Source organism: Pseudorasbora parva, chromosome 3 (genome assembly GCF_024679245.1).
Source record: "Pseudorasbora parva isolate DD20220531a chromosome 3, ASM2467924v1, whole genome shotgun sequence".
NCBI classification, from domain to species: Eukaryota; Metazoa; Chordata; class Actinopteri; order Cypriniformes; family Gobionidae; genus Pseudorasbora; species Pseudorasbora parva.
The window spans coordinates 34,977,214-34,996,622 of NC_090174.1; the positions used below are offsets into that span (position 1 = coordinate 34,977,214).

General features: G+C 39.5%; 1 protein-coding gene across 1 annotated transcript; it reads left to right on the top strand.

Moving 5' to 3' along the window:
• The first annotated feature begins 9,186 nt into the window (after positions 1–9,186).
• Positions 9,187–14,725, top strand: tmem174 (transmembrane protein 174). The gene is made up of 2 exons (XM_067438605.1): positions 9,187–9,993; positions 11,052–14,725. Exons 1-2 carry the CDS (start codon positions 9,260–9,262, stop codon positions 11,170–11,172), a joined length of 855 nt encoding a protein of 284 aa, XP_067294706.1. The 5' UTR covers positions 9,187–9,259; the 3' UTR covers positions 11,173–14,725.
• Positions 14,726–19,409: the final 4,684 nt, after the last annotated feature.

Consider the following 19,409-nt stretch of genomic DNA (forward strand, 5'->3'; position numbering starts at 1 on the left):
AAATCCTTCAAATTCTCCAGACGCTCATATTTCACCCTCTAGAATCCATATGATGAAAGATGTTTTAATAGAAACCTTGTTTTAGTACAATGTCATCTGTTCAGTGACATCTCTGTAACTCGTAATGCTTTCAATACTAATTCTAGTATCTGTTGACTCATTATGGTGATTATTGAAGCGATGGAGCTTCACGGGTTGTGCGAGGGATAATTGGGTCCTCAAGTCAAGGAGGTGAATCTGGACATTGGAAGAACTCTGTTGATTTTGATGAGCTTTGCATGTGTTTACTTAGCTATCGTTGGGACACAATATTTTCCCTAAAATTGATTTAAAGCTGTGACTTTAAAGGGTTAAAATGAAAAAAAAAAAAAAAAATGAAATTGATGTCATTAATGACTTACCCTAATGTCGTCCCACACCTGTAAGACCTCCGTTCATCTTCAGAACACAGTTTAAGATATATTTTATATTTTAGTCCCAGAGCATATGTAGTCTATGCACACTGCTGTCCATGTCCAGAACAGGAATAAAAACATCATCAAAGTAGTCCATATGTGACATCAGTTGGTTGATGAATCTCTTGATGCATCGGAAATGCATTTTGGTCCAAAAATAATAAAAAATGACTTTATTCAGCATTGTCTTCTCTTCCGCATTTGTTTTCAAACCTCAAACGGACATGAATCAGTGAATCGATCAATGATTCGGATCGCCAGTGTCCCTTGATTTCAGCAGTTTGGCAGTTTGACACGTGATCCAAACTGCTAAAATCACGTGATGTGATTTATTTTTATTCTCTTTCTGGACATGAACAGTGCAGTGTGCATAGACTGCATTATGCTCTGGAACTAAAATATAAAATATCTTAAAACTGTGTTCTGAAGATGAACTGAGGTCTTACGGGTGTGGAACGACTTTAGGGTGAGTCATTAATGACATGACATGATTCATTTTTGGGTGAACTAACCCTTTAAGAATGTAAAATTACTTCAGTCATTTCTGTTATCTGTGGCTGACTACAATTTGTCCCCATTTAAATAGCTGAGTAAATGTGAGTAATGTGTGTACCTACTTAACTGGGTTTTGGGGACAGATTTGTACCCAGAAAGGAGTTATAGTGCCCCTATAACTGAGAGAGTAAAGGTTTGTTCACTAACCTTTTGAATAATTTATGACGATTGATTATGGTTTCCTTCCAGGATTATCAGTTCATTTGAAATCATCACTATTTGACACTGCAAGTTTAGTGGCATTAAATATATAGAATATATTCACAGTTTGTTTGAGACTGATGCAGTATTGCAGTTAAAAATCTATTCCTATATAAAAATCTGTACATTAATTTCTACTGCTTCTGTTAAACTTTTGCGGGAACCAATCACAGACTGGCTTATTCACCTGACACTCTATTGGCGGGTTTAACGAGATGACAGATAGAGAAGTCATGGGTCGTTGCCTGTTGATCGTGCCCTCTTGTGGTCTGATTGTTTGAAGGACTTTCCAATTGCACACAGAGTCATTGAAATAATGCTTGTTGATCATGCCTCTTGTGCAGTAGAAAATACAGAGCAGACTCCCCAGACCAATGTTCAATTTTAAATTAAGCTTGGTCTGGTGATAGCCAGACAAGTATTATGCCTAAGTGTTTTTAACTCGTAAATATAGCTAATAGAGTCATATATAATATACAAATATAGCTAATAAATGTCAAACAAGACATTTGTAGTGGTGCTCTCACTATTTGAAAAGCTCATAAAATAGTTAAAATCATGTCACAAAGTAACCATAATGCTGAGAGTGAATGTTTGTTTGACCTGTGCATGCTTGGATACTACATTTCAGTCATTTTGTTTACAGGCTGCAGAAAGAATTACATTTACTGCCTTGCTTTTTACTGTGATCATTGTGATTGGTTCCCTTTGGTTACTCAGCAGCAGCAACGAATGCAACAGCCCCCTCCTATCCTATTTATGCCTCTGTGCAATGCATACTGGTGAGAAAACAGATTGATGAACGGGCACGAAAAAGTGTTCCTCCATACTGAGCAAAAGAGAAACGGTACATGAGAGCTCAGATCAGTGGAAGGATGGAACAATGCACGGACAGGAGAAAAGCAGGTTGGAGGGAATGAGAGATGTGAGATGTGAGAGGGAGAATAGGCTTTCGTGCCTGGCGAGCAGAGCCACGTCATGGGCAATTTGTCACAAGGTTGGGGGCCATGATGGAGGATGGTGACATCTCAACTCCCATGGAGCACTTCCCACAGTGTCTACTATACTATTTGCCAGCCAAAGATGAGGTGATATTGCTTGCTCTAGATCAAACCAAAAATATCAAGGCTTTGTGTCCTGTATTGCAGACAACATATCTAATGCTATGGCATGGCAACTATAATTGATTCTCAGTGAGCAATGCAGCATTCATTGATACTGTCTAATATTCACTGTCATGCATGGCAGCTTAATATATCAGACTGTAATTGGCGCCACTTTCATGTCTCACATATTACACCATGGACTTGTTCTCTTGTTTTCATTGCTCTTACGGATCTGCCAGGCTCTCACCTCAGCCAATCACAACTCACACCAGAGTACTAACTAGCTGCACGATAAATCACAATAAAATTGCATGCGATTTGGCAAAGGCTGCGATTATTGCATGTGCAGCTTCTCAGTGCTGCACGGCTATGATCAGTAGTAAAATGCTGCTCCGTCTGCAAGCCAGAGGCCGCTCTCACTCACGGTACTCCAAATATGTGCCGCAGAGGTACGATAGCACGTCGTTTATGCAAATCCCTATGAACATCAAACTATCGGTAAGCTGAATAAACAGATTGAAATGCTTCGATTGATTAAACATGACTAAATGCTTCTCATGTTTGGAAAGTTGTTTGACGCATCTTGCTTTTTCAAATGCACGTTATAAGTGACTCAACTCGCAGTGCTTTCAGATGGAGCAGCATTTCCTAATTCCTACTGATCACAGAGCCGTCCTGTTGTGACAAACTGCACATAAAAAACAATCCCAGCAATTGCGATATTATAATCGCGATTAGCACGAATTCATGTAAATTGTGATTTACTGTGCAGCCCTATAACCACTCACACCTGCCCCTCATCTGCACCATCATCAAGCCAGCTACAAAAGCACACAACTGGTCTCACATCATTGTCTGGTCTTGTTTCTAAGAAGTGGGCTACTTGCCTGTTCTCCAGTGTTCACTCCAACGATTATCTCAAGTGTTAGTACTCATTTTCGTTTCCTTTGTCCCTTGTGTTCTCCTGTCATCACCTGCAAAGGACCACTACCGCCATACTAACCAAACATGTTGAGGTGTGTGCGTGTGTCCAGCCATCCATCCATCCGTCCAGCTTTCTACAATGTCCTGCACCTGTAAAACAAGGAATGTCTTCATTACTGAGCATTACTCATTCTGAAAAGTATTTGAAGGACACACTCACTTGTATTCTCCATTCTGCTCGGTGCTGTTAATAAAGCTCACCGTTCACTTCATTTCTCTCTGTCTGAGTCTGCATTCCGTTACAGAAGATCAGAGCAAAATGAACGACAGCATCTAGAGAACCTCAGACCCTTTCCAGGAGATTGTGGATTCCCTTTAACGTATTCACACCACCTCAGTGTCTACTTCCATTTCCATCACCACCACCACTTCTTCACCGACACTTGTTGCCACCGTGGTCAAACCAGCGCCCTATTCTGGCTCGGCTGAGGTTTGCAAGGGATTCCTTCCCCAGTGTTTGTTGGCCCTGGAGATGCAACCGCATCTCTATACCACCAATCGAGACAAAATTGTATTCATCATTTCCCAGATGACAGGGTGAGCGCTTCATTGGGCAGAAACCATCTGGTCCTAGTTCTGTAACACAATCCTTGGATAACTTTATCAGTTGTTTCTGAAATCTTTAGAAAGCATGTGGAAGAGCCTTTTGTTGGGGAGCAACTGTATCATCTTCGCCACGAAAAAAATGTTTATTAATGATTATGATCTCAAATTTAGAACTTTAGCTGACACCAGCGGTTGGAATGAGTGCTCGCTCCTCACCACCTATCGAAAGGGACTTGAGACCAAAGTGCCGCGGCATCTCGCTGCATACGATGATACCACTGGCCTCAAACGTTTCATCCAGCTATCCATCAGAGTCGCTAATTGTATGCCGTTGTGTCTTGAGGAACACCAGGGCCAGCAATCGTCCTTTTACCATCCACGCTCCCAAGCATTGAGCTCATGCAAATATACAACACTAGACTCACTCCAGCTGAGGGGCCGAGGAGGCTGACCCAGGGGCTTTGCCTATACTGCGATGCAAAGACTGCACTCTACTTCCCCTCCCTCCGGTGGGAACCAATAACAGCATCCGCAGCACCTGTGGGTAAAGACAGACAAGACCACCCCATGAAACCACTTGCCACACTGCCTGACCTCCTCAACACTGCGATCCCCCTCAGCAGCGCGGGCTCTCCGACAACATGTCCATCCTTCCTCCCAGGTTTCGGCAGAAATGTAACACATTTTGTTGTTATGGGAAGGAGGAAGTGGGAACCAGCAACACTTTATATTATGCATTTTTAAAAATGAAAGTAAAGCAGGCAACCCTCATGGACGGCTGCACACAAAATATAGCATAAACAAAAACACAATGTAAAAGTCCTTTACTATCGTCGCTCCTCCTTTTATGCATCCGAAGCTCCTCCGTGAGATACGAGACCAGTGTGGCATGCAGCCGCTCATTATCAATTATGGCCTCATGCCATTATCTCATGGCACTCAGACTCATACTGCTTGCCACATCCGTACTCCAGCAGTCAATTTAAAACCACTCACCGCTGTAGTAATGCATACTGTCTCTAATGTCTCCTTTACAGTATGCCTCAACCATACTTCCTATAGAGTCGGTAACGGAGAAACCCCGTGCCAAAAACCAACATCACAGAGAGTTTCTCCATCTCCTGGTTCTAGAGCATTCCACTGCTGATGTGATATTAGGGTGCCCATGGTGCAACATGATCCAGTCACCTGTTGGAGGACCAGTGGAGTCCTCATGTGGGGCGATAACTGTTTTCTCAACTGTATCTCTCAAGTTTCTTGTTCAGTTTCTCACCAGACCCAGAAACTTCCAGTTATCTCCACCTCCATTGAGAGTCCCGTTGAGTTGAGAAGCAGTCTGTTGACATCCATACCTGCTACCCCCCCCCCCCTTCCGTTATGTATTCTGTCTAAAGAAAGCCTCACAGTTGCATCCACACCAGCCATTGGACTGCGCCATCAATCTGACCATGGAGGAATACATTAAAGAGGCATTACAACAAGGCTACATCCACCCTTCAACTTCCCCTGCTGCTTTGAGATTCTTCTTTGTGGCCAAGATGGACGGAGGCTTGTGGCATTGTATTGATTATCATGCTCTCGACAAAATGATAGTGAAGTTTCACTATCCAGTTTCTTTTATCCCAGTGTCATTAGAAAATCACAGCTGTGTTTAACATAGTTGGACCTCCACAGTGCTTACAACCTCATTTGGATACATGAGGGGGAAAAGTGAAAGATCACTTTTGTGACACCTACAGACTACTGTGAATATCTTGTGATGCTGTATGGATTGGTCAATGCCCCCTCCATATTCCAGCATTTTATGCACAAGGTGCTCCTGGAGTTCCTCAATCATTTTGTGCTTGTCTACATTGATGATATCCTTATCTACTCACAGGGGGAAATGGACGAACATCACCAGCATGTTGCTGAGGTTCTGAAATGCCTGAGAGAATTCTTCTCTCCATTCCACCATCAAAGAGCTCAAACATTTCCCAGGATGTCTGAATTTCTAATAATGGGTAATCCAGGATTACCATACCATCACTAGTCCCTTAACCAACGTGCTGAAAAACAAGCCCACATCTCTGTCCTGGTCACCATCTTCCACCAAAGCATTCAAACGACTCGGAGGCCTTTACCAGAGCACCACTCCTAATCCATCCTGACCCCAACAAACCTTTCGTCGTGTAAGTGGATGCATTCACCACCGGGGTAGGAGAGGTGTTGTCTCAGCAGCTGGAGATTCCAGCCAGACTCCATCCATGCACCATCTCCAAGAAGAAATTACAACATCTGCAAGAGCAGAGCAGAGCACCTTGCCATCAAGTTAGCCCTGGAAGTGTGGAGGCATTGGTTGGAAGGTGCACAACATCCCTTCACTGTGTTGAAGGAGCACATATTTAGGAGTAGCTAAAAGATCAAATACTTTTTGATCCTTTGGCTAAATCCTTGCCAAGATCATTGGGCTGACACTGATGTCACAGACTTACCTCCTTCGGATTTAAACACGTGTTCTAATAGTCATTGATGGATTTTCAAAATCATGTCGCTTGCTTCTTCTCAAGTGACTCCCAACGGCCATCAAAACCTGCGGAACTCCTCTTCAGACATGTCTTCAGATCATTTGGAATTACAGAGGATATTGTGTCGTCGACTCTATACATGATGTGATTGGGCCGTCCAGATTTTGAGGAACACAGCTCAGAATGGTAATGAGAGTTCCTAGACGACACTGGCGGGCAAATTAAATTTGCTGCCGCTAGGGTGCGTCTAGATTTCTTGGCTAACTGTAATATTGTTGCAGTGTTCATCTTGACTGATTGTTTTGCACAGTGTAATTAACTTTTTTGTCTTCGCGTGATCTGTCAAATAAAATAATGCATTTTAAAAATGTATATTTTAGTTTACACAATTTTGATTCTGTTATCATCTAATTACCGGTATTTACTGTATTTTTTTTTTCTTTTATTGTCACTTCATCAACTGCTAAATTCAAATTTACTTTCGCTCTTTGGCTGGCACTGAGCGAGAAACAAACACAATCAGCACTTTTCAAATGCTATTTAACAACTATTCAGTGTTTTCAACCACTTCTTGTTTATTTTTAGGTTTCAGGCACTTAAATAGACATTTAAATTTAGTATCAAGCAAGAAAAAAATATATAATTTAAAGAGTAGAAAAAAATAATGCTGGTAAAAAAAAGATTGTGGAGTAGCTCAGGTGAATGGTTGTGGAAGATGTATAGTACATGACTATTGCATGAAGCCACATGCTGCCTCACTGAGATGAATAGGGTGGTCAGAGCCAGAGAGAGAGAGGAAGGAATAGAGAGAGTGTGTGCAATGGAAACCTATTAAGGCCCCTCTTGTGATTGCAGATGCGCTTTTCCCATTGGAGGACGTGCAACCTAGCGTGCGATCAGGATATTGTGCTGCATATGAACCACTGGAAGGAAAAGGGGAGATGAGGTGAATTAGGAAGAGAAGAATCTAAAGTAAGCCACAATTGCAAATATTAAAAGATTTAATTTGGTGGATAATCATTTACAGCTGAATGAAGCAATAAGTTACCAAGGTTTGGTAATGTTTGTACAATACTGAAACAATGTAGTCTCTACTAATAATTGATCCAGTGCAGGGTCATATGAAGAAATTCGCTATTTTTGTTTTGTCACTGCATCCAATGCAAATAACTAGCAGCTAGTGAAAATCAAATGGGGACGGATCAACGACTTACCAGGAGAATGTCCAAAGCATTCTCTATGACAGTATTTGAGCTTTCTAAAGGCCCAGATATCATTTAAGTAGACCTGTCCTACACAAACACACACACATCAGCACACAGCCACACACATTTGTTATTCACATGCATACTAAACGCACCGTGATCACAAAGAGAGAGAGACAGAGAGAAAGAGGAAATGTTCTCCTCATAAATATTTGGACTTGGCTTAATTGAAAGAGTGTGTCAGGCCCAAAATCTGGGCTGATTTTAAACATTCTTTAGCTGGAATCTATTCTCTTCCTAAATGTCTCTCAGGTGTCTCCCAGAGCTTTGGGAAAAGAATTAAAACAAAGTCTTCAGCATAGGACGGTTCAGACATACTGTTTGATCTTCATGCAGAGTTAGAGGAATTTAGCACATTCCTATTTTTAAAAAAAGTGATTGAGGTGTAAATGACTGAATGTGAGACTCCAGTTAAATTTTAGTGTGTCTCTAGTTCTGTTCAGTGAATTAAAATATGTGCAATATCACATTTTCATACTGGTGTCCTGTCCCAGTTAGAAAACTTCTGGGCCATGTTCACCTGCAAATTTGATTCATATTCCACTCCACAACAACAGGTAAACTATAGACTGTGAAAAGTTACAAAGTCTGCAATTATACATGCCATACTAGTTCAGTAGTAAGAAATAATTATTTATTTTTCATGCATATAATTCTTATGTAATTCCCAGTTAAAACATTACCCAAGTAGCATCGTGAAATGTTTGTGAGGTAAATGCGTCATCAATGTTAAGTGACTGTTTATGTTTTTAGTGAACTGTAATTTTAAGTTGAAATTTGTTAGTCATGCAGCACTCTAAGTAAAACATTGTTTTGCTAAACAAATCCATCAAAACTCTGGGTTGGGCTTTGAAAAAGGTAAAGTGATGCAGAATTGTTTTGATATTGTCTAAAAAAAGCTTTTATCTTTCTCCCTCCCTCTGCTCTGGCCCATTTAAGGAAGCTCCTATTGCAGTGCTATTGCATGATTCCTTTTTGTTTCAAAGGCTTTTAAAGTTGTGCGAAAAAAATATGAAACTTTTATAGTTCATTTATATGATAAAAAAGTGATCTTCTTTGATCTATTGATTTTGATGATACATTAATGGAATATTTCACCCAAAGGTAAACATTCTGTGATAATTTACTTAATTTCTTCTGTGGAACACAAAATAAGATATTTTAAAATACAGTATGTCTTGGGGTTCTTTTTTTTGGATTCATACAATAAAAGTCAGGAGGTCCAGTGTTAATTTGGACAGCGGCTTTACACTACAGATCCATGTGATCCAATATCCACTGATTTATTCTATAGAAAACGCAGTTGTTATTTCTGTTTTTTTGTTTTGTTTTTGTTTTTGTTCTTGTTTTTTTATTTTTATAAGATGTGGTAAAATACATTTTAGATTGTCTTTGCACCTGCAAATTTCCTTCATGTGGTCTGTAATGCAGCACAGAGATTTCACATTTCAGTGCTCACACAACAATATGATGACTGTAAGTGTTCAAATTTCCAGCATAGCAGTAATGGTTAACTAAGCTTCGGAGCCAATGTCCAAAATAGCTTAACAATGTTCTTAAAAGATCCTCCAGGTACGGATGAGTGAATAAAGTGTCTAAATCCTGCAGCTACCATACAAAATCTGTGCAGCTCTGTCCAGATGAAACATTACAACGCTCTAGATATTTGGAAGAACATAACAGAAAGTAGGACTCAAGGGACAAACCCTTTTGCCGGGTCCAGTGATGCAGTACATGCTGGTATTTGTAATTCCATTTCAAACAGCAACCAGAGTCCAAGTGATGCCCCTGTGAACGTCGTCTCTTTGATGCCAAGCCAGGCACCGACCTCTTCAGAAAGGCAGGTGTCAGATGGAGACAAAGCTGGTGCCACACTACTGTTCTCTGGAGTCTTCTTGGGCCTGGTTGGCATGACATTCACGGCTATGGGGTGGACAAATTACAATGTCAACCACAGCTACGAATGGACACAGCTTCTGGGGCCCATTCTGCTGTCAGTAGGAGGTACGTTCGTGCTCATAAGCATCTGCAAGTTCCATATGCTCTCCTGCCTGAACTGCAAGCAGAATGATGAGGAGAGAACACCTGAAACTGAACCTTTGCCACCCCTTTCTGGACCATCGTTTGTCTTCACTAGACTCAATCAGCCCGTTACCTTCCACAGGGCCACGGTGGTCCAATACATCCCACCACCGTACACCTCCGTAGTGCCGGACCAAAGTCTGGGCCCTGTTAATGGTTTGCACTCCAGTCACCAGCCATTGGCAGTCACAGTGAGCACACCGCCACAGTATTACAGTGTGTATCCCATGGAAAACCCCAGTTTTATTTCTGGTGAATACGACAACGCCACAGCAGAGCAAAGGGAAAACAGGTATGATGATGAATACTGATATTGGTGCACATTAAGTTAATTTAGATGTTAGTAGCTGTAATATGATCAGGAGTGTGAAGTCTAAAATGCATTAAAATCAGCTAAAAAAAAAAAAATATTTTTAAAAATAATTATTTTAAGACATATTTAAAAAAAAAACACTAAGCATTGAATAATGTACATTTTGGGATGTAATATCTACATTGTAAGAAATAGTATGTGTGTTGTAATAATTCAAATGTAACACAGTTCAGGCCAAAATGTGGAATTCAGTTTAAAAGCTCAGGGGAGAAGGGAGTGCATGTTAACTAAATTATGAAGTTTAGCTAATTATAAAAGAGCTGAAATCATTGTCGTACATGAGCGTAAAAATATAATGGATTGAGATCAAAAACCTATTCTGAGGTACATAATGTGGGCTATAAATTCACATCTGGTTTATAATTCGATTAGAATTGAGGTTAGACTGGGAATGGACGTGGAATGGGGATGACTTAATTATTTTGAAAGTAAATTTGATATCCACAAAAATGTTTGCACAAAATTTAAAATATCTGTTTTCTGTTGGCGTTACCACTCATGAACTCATCGAGAGAGAGAGAGAGAGAGAGAGAGAGAGAGAGAGAGAGAGAGAGAGAGAGAGAGAGGCGGGTAGGCTATAAGCTGTCACTGGGCCGGTACCATTTGCTGGTAGCCCACTGATATAGCCTACTAATATTTGGTACAGTAGGCTATAAAGTATTAATATCCTAAAGTAGGCCTACTAATAAAAATAATAAAACACCCAGCATAGGCCTATCAAGTACTTAAGGTGTAGCCTACCCTTTGAGGGTAGCTACACCCCAGTGATAGCTTTTGTAACCTTGACTTACACCGTTTAGACGCGAAACTTGAGTTACAGACGTTAACAAACCATGTTACAACACTGTTCTAAAATATCATATAGGCTAAAATAAAGTAGTCCAAGTGCCACAGCCAACACCTGTACGTTATTCTTTGCACTAAATACCAAGTTCTAGCAAATGTGGATTATTTGAAATTTGCTGGTTTCTTTGCAGGAATCACAGCGTCGCAGAGGAAGAGGAAGAGGAAGAGGGGAAAGCGAGTAGACCTACAGCAGAGAGCGCCTCCTCTCCACCTGCTTACGAAGAGCTATTTGCCAATTATTATATAAATTGATATTTAAAAAATAAAAAAATAAACTCTCGAGTGTGGACGAAGCGAAGATTAATTATTGTTCATATTTATAAAAAAAAAAAAGTGATAATGCAGTGACTGGGAGCATAAAGTTTCCATGTTTGAAAAATATAGCTTTTTTTTTTTCAACTGCAGTTTAGATTATTAGAAAAATTATTTTACACACGGATAGTGTGTGTGTTGTAGGCTATTTGAGTGCTCTCGTGTCCTCTTTGGCTCCTGAGAACTTAGTGGCACACGTGAGCGTCCGGTGAGGGCCACATGGGGGCAGAAAGAGTGAGGAAGAAAGACAAAGTTCTCACCAACAATGGGGGAGATGCATTTTCGTTTGTGCGTTCGGTTTAAGAACTGAACGTTTAACTAATAATTTTAAAACATAATCCTCATATAGTAGTCAAGTCCAACTGCTGCAAAAAATTAGAACATTGTCTCTGAGGGATTTAACCTTTTGCGTGAACGTGGCTACATCACTAGTGAAAGGTTATTTTAGTAAACTTGCGTCTCTTTTGTAAAGCCTTTAACTGGAAGTAGCACGGGCATGTCCCATTTTAGGAAATATGATCTTATTATCTATTTTCATGAGTCGATAAGATATCGACTTAAAACAACAAAAAATATTTATAATATAAAACTTTAAATGTACAAAAGCTACTTATAGGATACCCTGCAAAATATTGTAAAGCAACACAACCTTTGAGCCATTAAATTAACGTTCGATCAATGTGATACAAAAGTAGCCTAAAAAAGTAGAAATTATCCATGCTTTATTGATTTTGTATTTAATTTCTTTTACAGTTTATGTTAATTAATTATATTTTGAGTCAAATTCGTTAAACCGCATAGCCTACTTTGTATTAAACTTATAATTTTGGGTATTCTCTTAATTGTATTTAGAAAATCTACAACTTATTCCTAAACGGTCAAATTAATGCAAATTAAATATTACAAACAGTGCTGTAGCCTAATTACATTCGAAATAGTGGACATAAATCAAAATTACCTGTTATTATAATATAATTACATAAAACCTAGGCAAAAACAGATTTTGTGATGTAGAAGTGAACTACACACAATAGTAGGCTACAACACTCCTCACGAAAAAGGTTTGGTTTTGTTTATTTGTTTGTTTTTTATAACACGATGAAAAGCTTGTGTGGATGGCTTATTCGGATGATATCACTTTCCTTTTATAGGGCTATGTGAAAACATAAATATTAGTTTGTTGAATTTTGTTCTGTAAATTCATTATTTTATTTTACTTTGGTTCGAATAAAACTTTAATGTTTGTATTGTAGACCCTACCCAATACAGTGGCATTTAAATTTAATAAATGGCTAAAGTTAGTAGTAAATAATTATAAATGTTATTTTAAGTTAAACATATTGGGTCATAACATTTCATAACGTGTGTCAAATTACATTTAAACGCAACACCATTACATTGTAGCCTACCTACAAATAATTTACTTCCACTAAAAAAAATTCTCTATAAATTAGCTAATCAAACGTATTGTTTGGATACTTTTAATCAGTGTGTACAAACGGCAGAAGCAAATAAACGTTCTAAACAAGAATAACTGAGGAGTTGCAACCGGTAATTTCCGCATGGTGCTTTTAACATTTGCCATCTCTGCCTCAAAGTGAAACAACGTCTGCTAAACCAACCCTCCTTCGTAAATGGGATTAAAGGGCCAATTCGGGTTCTGCTCATTGCTCAAGGAGGTCTTTTAAGGTTTTGAACAGGACATGGGCAGTGCCTCAAACTAGGACCCAAGCGTCGCGATGAAGTCAGTCTTTGCTCGTCTGTTGCAAACAAGGCTATATCGATACCCATAGGGTAAATTCAGGTCAATTGGGACGCATTTTGTTGCCATTGACATGACTGTTGTCCCAATTAACATTTGCTACCAAAATTAAGTGCTTAATCCTTTAAATGATTATTACATATTTTTAAAAGAAAGAAAATAGTCAGAGGAACACAATTAACGTTCTAGTTTATGTGTTTGTATATAGCCTAGGCTACTTTGTTTCTTTTTTCTTCTTCTTTTTTTTACCTCAGCTTAATTTTTTTTAAATACAATGGAAACACTTTTTCCGCTTTTGTAAGCCATGATGTTTGTAGTCCCTTCATGTTGAATCGTCTGTATGTCCAACATTTTAATAGGCCTATCGAAATATTCATTGTATGAATGGAGCGCCTAAAAAGGAATTAATAAACAATAATTCATTTACCCCTTCTTGTTGGAAATGTTGACATTTATACAATCACTGTCTCCACTGTTTTCAAAATTATAACTTATTATTAGCCTATAACTATACGCACTCTGCATTTATCTTTTTACGATTGGTTCACTTATTGGTAGGCTATACAGCCTATTCTATAAAATAGCTGACTTTAAACAGATCAAATTGTTCCCCAAAAAGCAAAAGTGTTTTTATCTCCAATAGCCTACATTTTTAAATAGTGTCCCAGAATTTGTATTGTGCCTTTATGTCGAGACCGCAGGGCAATGTGAATTTCATTAATTTCACTGCGCAGTAAATCGCGGGTGGCCGACGACGCTCATTATTGGAGAGCACCGCTTTATTTATTACAGAACACGTCCAACATCTGAACTTGTCCAGATTAACGAGGAGGAGGAGGAAAGTGAACGCACAACCATACCAGCATGTCTCCACTGGCTGTCTTTCAGAACAACATATGACAGCTTACACCATCTCATTTCAAATTTACACAGCAAAGGTGTCCCAGATGCGCTTCTGGAGTGACAATGTGTCTTTACACTTTCTAATGCTGTTCAGAGGGGGCATACGCCATTTCTATACTTTGATTTTAGGGACTGAGGTGGGTCAGAGCAGGCATATTTTGTTCTGGCTTTTATGCAGCACTATATACACAATATTTTGAGCAGGCACAAAGTAGATTTAACTTTGCTGCATAAAGAAACATTTAGCTACTCACCATATAAATTACACGCTTTGTATACACTTGCTAATCAAATTGTAGATCCAGTAATAGCATCACTGAACCAAGGTCTTACCTTGAGGAGGCTTTCCCATTAATCTAGTAGCTCATTTTTGTTTGACCCGGATGCAATTTGAAGTCTTAACTTTTGCTTGAATAACTGAAGATTTGTTTATACTGTTAATAATAATACAAATAATAATTAAATTAAAAATATACGTGCTCAGTTCTGTTGCCAGGTGTTTTTGAACAAAACCCCTGAAACTACAGCCTAAATTCCGTGTGTACCATGTCTGGTTATCACTCCATTAGCACCTCATCATTGTGGAAAAGTGTTTTCCCCATTGGTCATTTAACTGGCTTTTTTTTAAGCAACAGATAAATCGTTTAAAAAAAAAAAAATTATATATATAGCTAATAAAAGCAAAAAAAAAAAAAACTTAAATTGGTAAAACATTATCATTGCAATTCCTAATTATTTTACGTTTTTGCAAAATGGTGGCTAATTCGTACGGTTTAATTTGTAGGTTAGGAGTGGACCTTTATGCTTTATTTTTCTAAAAACCGTACATTCTGTAGAGATCACGTAAAATAAAGTTTTTTTTTTTTTTTTTTTTTTTTTTTTTTTTACCGTAAAATAAAGTTTCACTAGCGACCATCTTGAGCAGTGACGTCAGAGGCATCAGACGGAGAAAAGTGTAGGCTGTCATGCCATAGATAGACCTATCTGTTGCACAGTGTACACTGTATCAGTTTTATTTATTGTTTTTTTTTTGTGTGTGTGTGTGTGTGTGTTTATATTCATTTTTGGTTCACTGTCATACATTCAATAAATATTTCAAACAAAAAGGTAGGCTATTATTTCTTATGTATTATTTATAGCCCTTAAAATTGTGCACTGGTGAAATAAATATTACCGATGTATATAAGCATACTGCATGCATGTCACTTGGGAAAAGATATTTCATCTGAATACACTAATTTTGAATGGATTATGGTCTCTGCATTTGGATATTGCAGTTTCTGCATGCACCAGCAGGGTCAAATGGGGGTGTGCCAGTTTGCCAGACATTGTAATGATGTATTGGATAAAGCTATCCCTTAGCATTCCCATTCATCTCAAAGGCAGTTGGCTGGTAGTTTTGAACACAGCTGTTGGCTTTAATCAAACAGAGCACCTTTGAATGAGGTGAATATGAAGGCAGTTTACTTCAGGCATAGCCTATGTCTTTATTCAGACACATTAGCTTTTCCTTATTCATAAAAACACCAGGTTTGAACATAACACATTTGTATTATAGTGGTGCATCTTTAACCTGACTTCTGAATCCATACTAGAGGGAGCAGAACATTTGTGTAGGCTAATCCACTGCTTATATCTGAGTCTGTGGTGAGTGTTTGCTAAATGCCAGTTTACTAGTGTTACAGTCTGTCACTATAACTGAGATGCCCATCGTGCTGGTGGTCTGTTCAACACGTGACACACTGCTCAGTAATGCTAAATAGAAAGAGGGGAGAAGGGGACAAATGGATTCCATGTTTTCAGCCAAACACAGCGGAGCAAAACGAAGGGAGAGAGCTTTGTTGTTTATGAAAAACATGTGAAACCAATCAAATCCAAATTATCCTCCCGCTGTTCATGTTGCTAGCAGAGCCAGACGCCCCTCTAGAGGTACTGCCACCCAGATAGAGAGAGCATCACTCACACACTCTTTATTACTCCATACAGGTTTAAGTACATACGCTATATTCTACATACTGTCACTCCAACTAATGACGTGCACGCTTACAGTTATACACACACACACACGTATTGCATGAATTGCTAGGGTATGTTCAAGTGATTATATGCATTAACTGAAGGTACACACACACACACACACACACACACACACACACACACACACACACACACACACACACACACACACACACACACAGTTTGTTTGGGGTGCATCTGACAGTAAAACCCCAGGATGATTAGATCAATATGGCAAACAGGAAATGATTCACAGACTCTGCAGACTCTTACAGCTCATTTACATACAGCTTCAAACACACACACACACACACACACCCACACACACACACACACACACACACACACACACACACACACTGTACGTATATATAAACACATGCACACAAACGGATCTGCTGAACACATTGAACCACTGCTCATTTACATTACTTTTCTGAAACAGGAAGTCTGTTATTGAGACAAGTGTCCCCCAACACACACGTTATTGCATTTTTTCCACTCAATTTTCAAGATGCAATGATCAATGAGGGAAGAGTGCTACCTTTTGAGAATCTGAGCTATGATATAGCAAGTGCCAAAATGAATGTTTACTGTGTGCAGCCCTTTTGATGTGTGTGAGGGCCTTAAGTAACTCTGATGGCAAATCTATCAGCAGTCCCCAGGCCCCCATTCGGGTCTTATTCACTCTGGCCGCCAGTTTCTCTCCACAGCCTGAGAAAACCATTGACTCGTGTGTTACTGTCTTCTGGAGCCAATGTGGGTCCTCCTCTCCACACGGTTTTAATACTGCTCACGTCTGGACTTTTATACTCTGGCCTCTGTTACCAAGCAGGTGTTCCACCGATTCAGATAAAGAACATGAGACAGTATAATGGCTATAGAAATATGAATTATAAAAATGGATTATTAACAGCTGGACTGTGGGAAACGTGGTTAAGAGTGGAAAAATGCAGCTGTTTAAAACTGATGAAAATGCCTTACTTAAATCAATATCTTCTTTTCAGAAAACAATTAGTAATGAAAAGTCATTTGTGGTTGAGAATCATAAAACTTGTACGTTTAAAAGTTATGCCAAGGTTTCAAGATCCATTTCGCTTATGGTCCTGGACAAAAGTCAGGATTGCCTTCAGAAACGTCTTCATTGCAAAGCGGGCTTCATTTTGGTCAGAAAAACTGCCCTCGAGAGTTCAATTCATTACCCCTCAATAAATGTCATAATGTAACTCACAATGCAATGAACCTCATGAGCCATACATGATCACATATATGTTCTGAAATGGGATATTGATTGCCATTTTTCGGCTGTGGTCCAGTGGTAATACTGTATCTGATGGAGAAATCATGTCCCTGTCTTTAATAAAACAGAGAGAAACCTAATGAGGCTCAGATGAAGGCCCAGATGATCTTTGCAGATGTTTGATTGCTGTCTGGAAAAAGAAAAGCGGTCCAGTCCAGAGAGCATCAGTGAGATGCCTCTTTTTGTCTCATTTTCTCTCACCTTTTCTTGCTGTGCAAACTGTACACAAATAAACAAAAACAAGCACAAAAACAAAAGCCTTGGAGGACACCTGTGTTCCTCACAGTAACTTTGTTGGTTCAGAGGATTTCACTGCAGGTTGTTTGAGGAACGTTAAAGTGCCAATGAAGGTGTTGTACTAAATAACTTCACTAGATTTATGGGACTGGTGTTTTTAATGAATGGCATGTGTGAGACGGCGAGAGAGTGAATCAGAGTGGTTCTGTCACCGTGGTACTGTACATCTGGGATGTCTTGTATGTTAATCTGATGGAAGTTCCACAACATTTTCATGAAATATTTCCCTTTTTAAACTAAATGGCCAGAGGTGGCATCTTGGCCTTGGCCTCATCCCGCCTCTTCTTCCTAACGTAATTCTGCCTCGTGCTCAAACTGGAATAGTTTTGGTGAAGAAATATAAACAGAAGCCGCATTGGGAGTGCGGATATTTTGAAACCGTATTCCATTGTTTACATTAGTATTTTACTTAAGGGAAAACTTCTGTCACTGTCAATTTTGCAGGGCGGTCAGCCAATGTTCCGTCAATGCCTCTCTAACATCAATGTAGCACTTCTATTTATGACTTAATTCAATTTGGATGCAGTATGTCTGCGGTGGGTCTGTCTGCGTGTGCCCGCATAAGGGTTAGAGGGGATGGAAAATAAGGGGTTATTTTGGTTTCAAATGTGTATCTATTCACATATGGTCCTTGTTTTGGCCCATATACCCCAAGATCTCACCGGTGACCTTTGACATTGCTCCCTCAGACTGACATGATTTTGGCTGCCTCATTCTGGGTTCAGTTTGACCCCCTTAGACCTCAAAGTTCAGAGGTCACAGTTGCAAAGCAGCAAATTAACCCAATGCGTCAAACTTTGTGTGACACCATGTTCAAGTGAGATTTTCGGGTGAAACTATTTTGCACTCTGACTGCTTTAGCTTTTGATTGGTCAAAATGTTTCAAAACACGTTTTCATTCTCTCTCATAAAATGTCTTTCTTTTGTTTCCCCATACCTTTGTGTTTGGTCTACTTTCTCAACTTTTGGATGCATACGAAGCCCTGCGTGAATAACTATTTTGTTGTCCTCTCTCTTTTGTTTCAATAATTCACTTTCTTTCCACATTCCTCCATCCTCATCCCTCTTCTGCCCCGCAGTCTCTCACTCAAACCCCCCTTTTCTCCTTTTCCGTCTTGTTTAAAGACGTTTCAGTTCAGCTGTCACAAATTATGTTCGCCTGCCCAGCTGTCAAAACAGGGGTGTGTTTTTCTCTTTGCACCCGATATACTACCAAAAGAGAGAAACTGGGAGATGGGGGGGTGGGAGGGGGGTGGTCAAAGACAGAGAGAGAGAGAGAGAGAGAGAGAGAGAGAGAGAGAGAGAGAGAGAGAGAGAGAGAGAGAGAGAGAGAGAGATAGAAAGGAAGGAGGGAGGGGGCTTTAATGTTCATGTTTGGACACAAGCAATTATCTCTAATTATTGTTTTTCTTTTCAGTTTCCCTGTCCTGATGGAGGTCCCAGTCAGACCAACAAGCAGTAATCCGGCCTCGCTGAAGAGGCCCAGCAGGCCCCATGGTGCAGCTCGTCCGTGGGACTCTCAGGCTTTCATCTCAATGTGAGTCTGGAGTTGATTCAAACACAGAGCGATGGGTGAATTAACCCCAAAGCCCTGGCTTTCAATGGACTCAGCTAAGAGATTATATGTGTTGATGGCAGGCCTTTTATATAAGAGATTATATGTGTTGATGGGAGACCTTTTATATGTTCTGGGTTTGAAAAGAAACTTCTGCTAGATACTCAGTGTGGTTGTAGCAGGCATCCCTCGACACATTATGAGGTATTCCCTTCGACACAATATTGATAGTAGAAGTCGGGACATGTATTGAACTAGAAGAGACCTGCCTGTAATAATCCCTAATATATAAAACAACAACAACAACACAAAAAATAATAATATGTCAACTGATCAAAATCACA

What these genes read in the sequence shown, in the direction of transcription:
- tmem174 (XM_067438605.1), top strand. Translation starts at nt 9,260, where the DNA reads ATGAAACATTACAACGCTCTAGATATTTGGAAGAACATAACAGAAAGT. An exon ending in GCAGAGCAAAGGGAAAACAG is followed by an intron (nt 9,994 to 11,051) that starts GTATGATGATGA and finishes GTTTCTTTGCAG; the next exon opens with GAATCACAGCGTCGCAGAGG.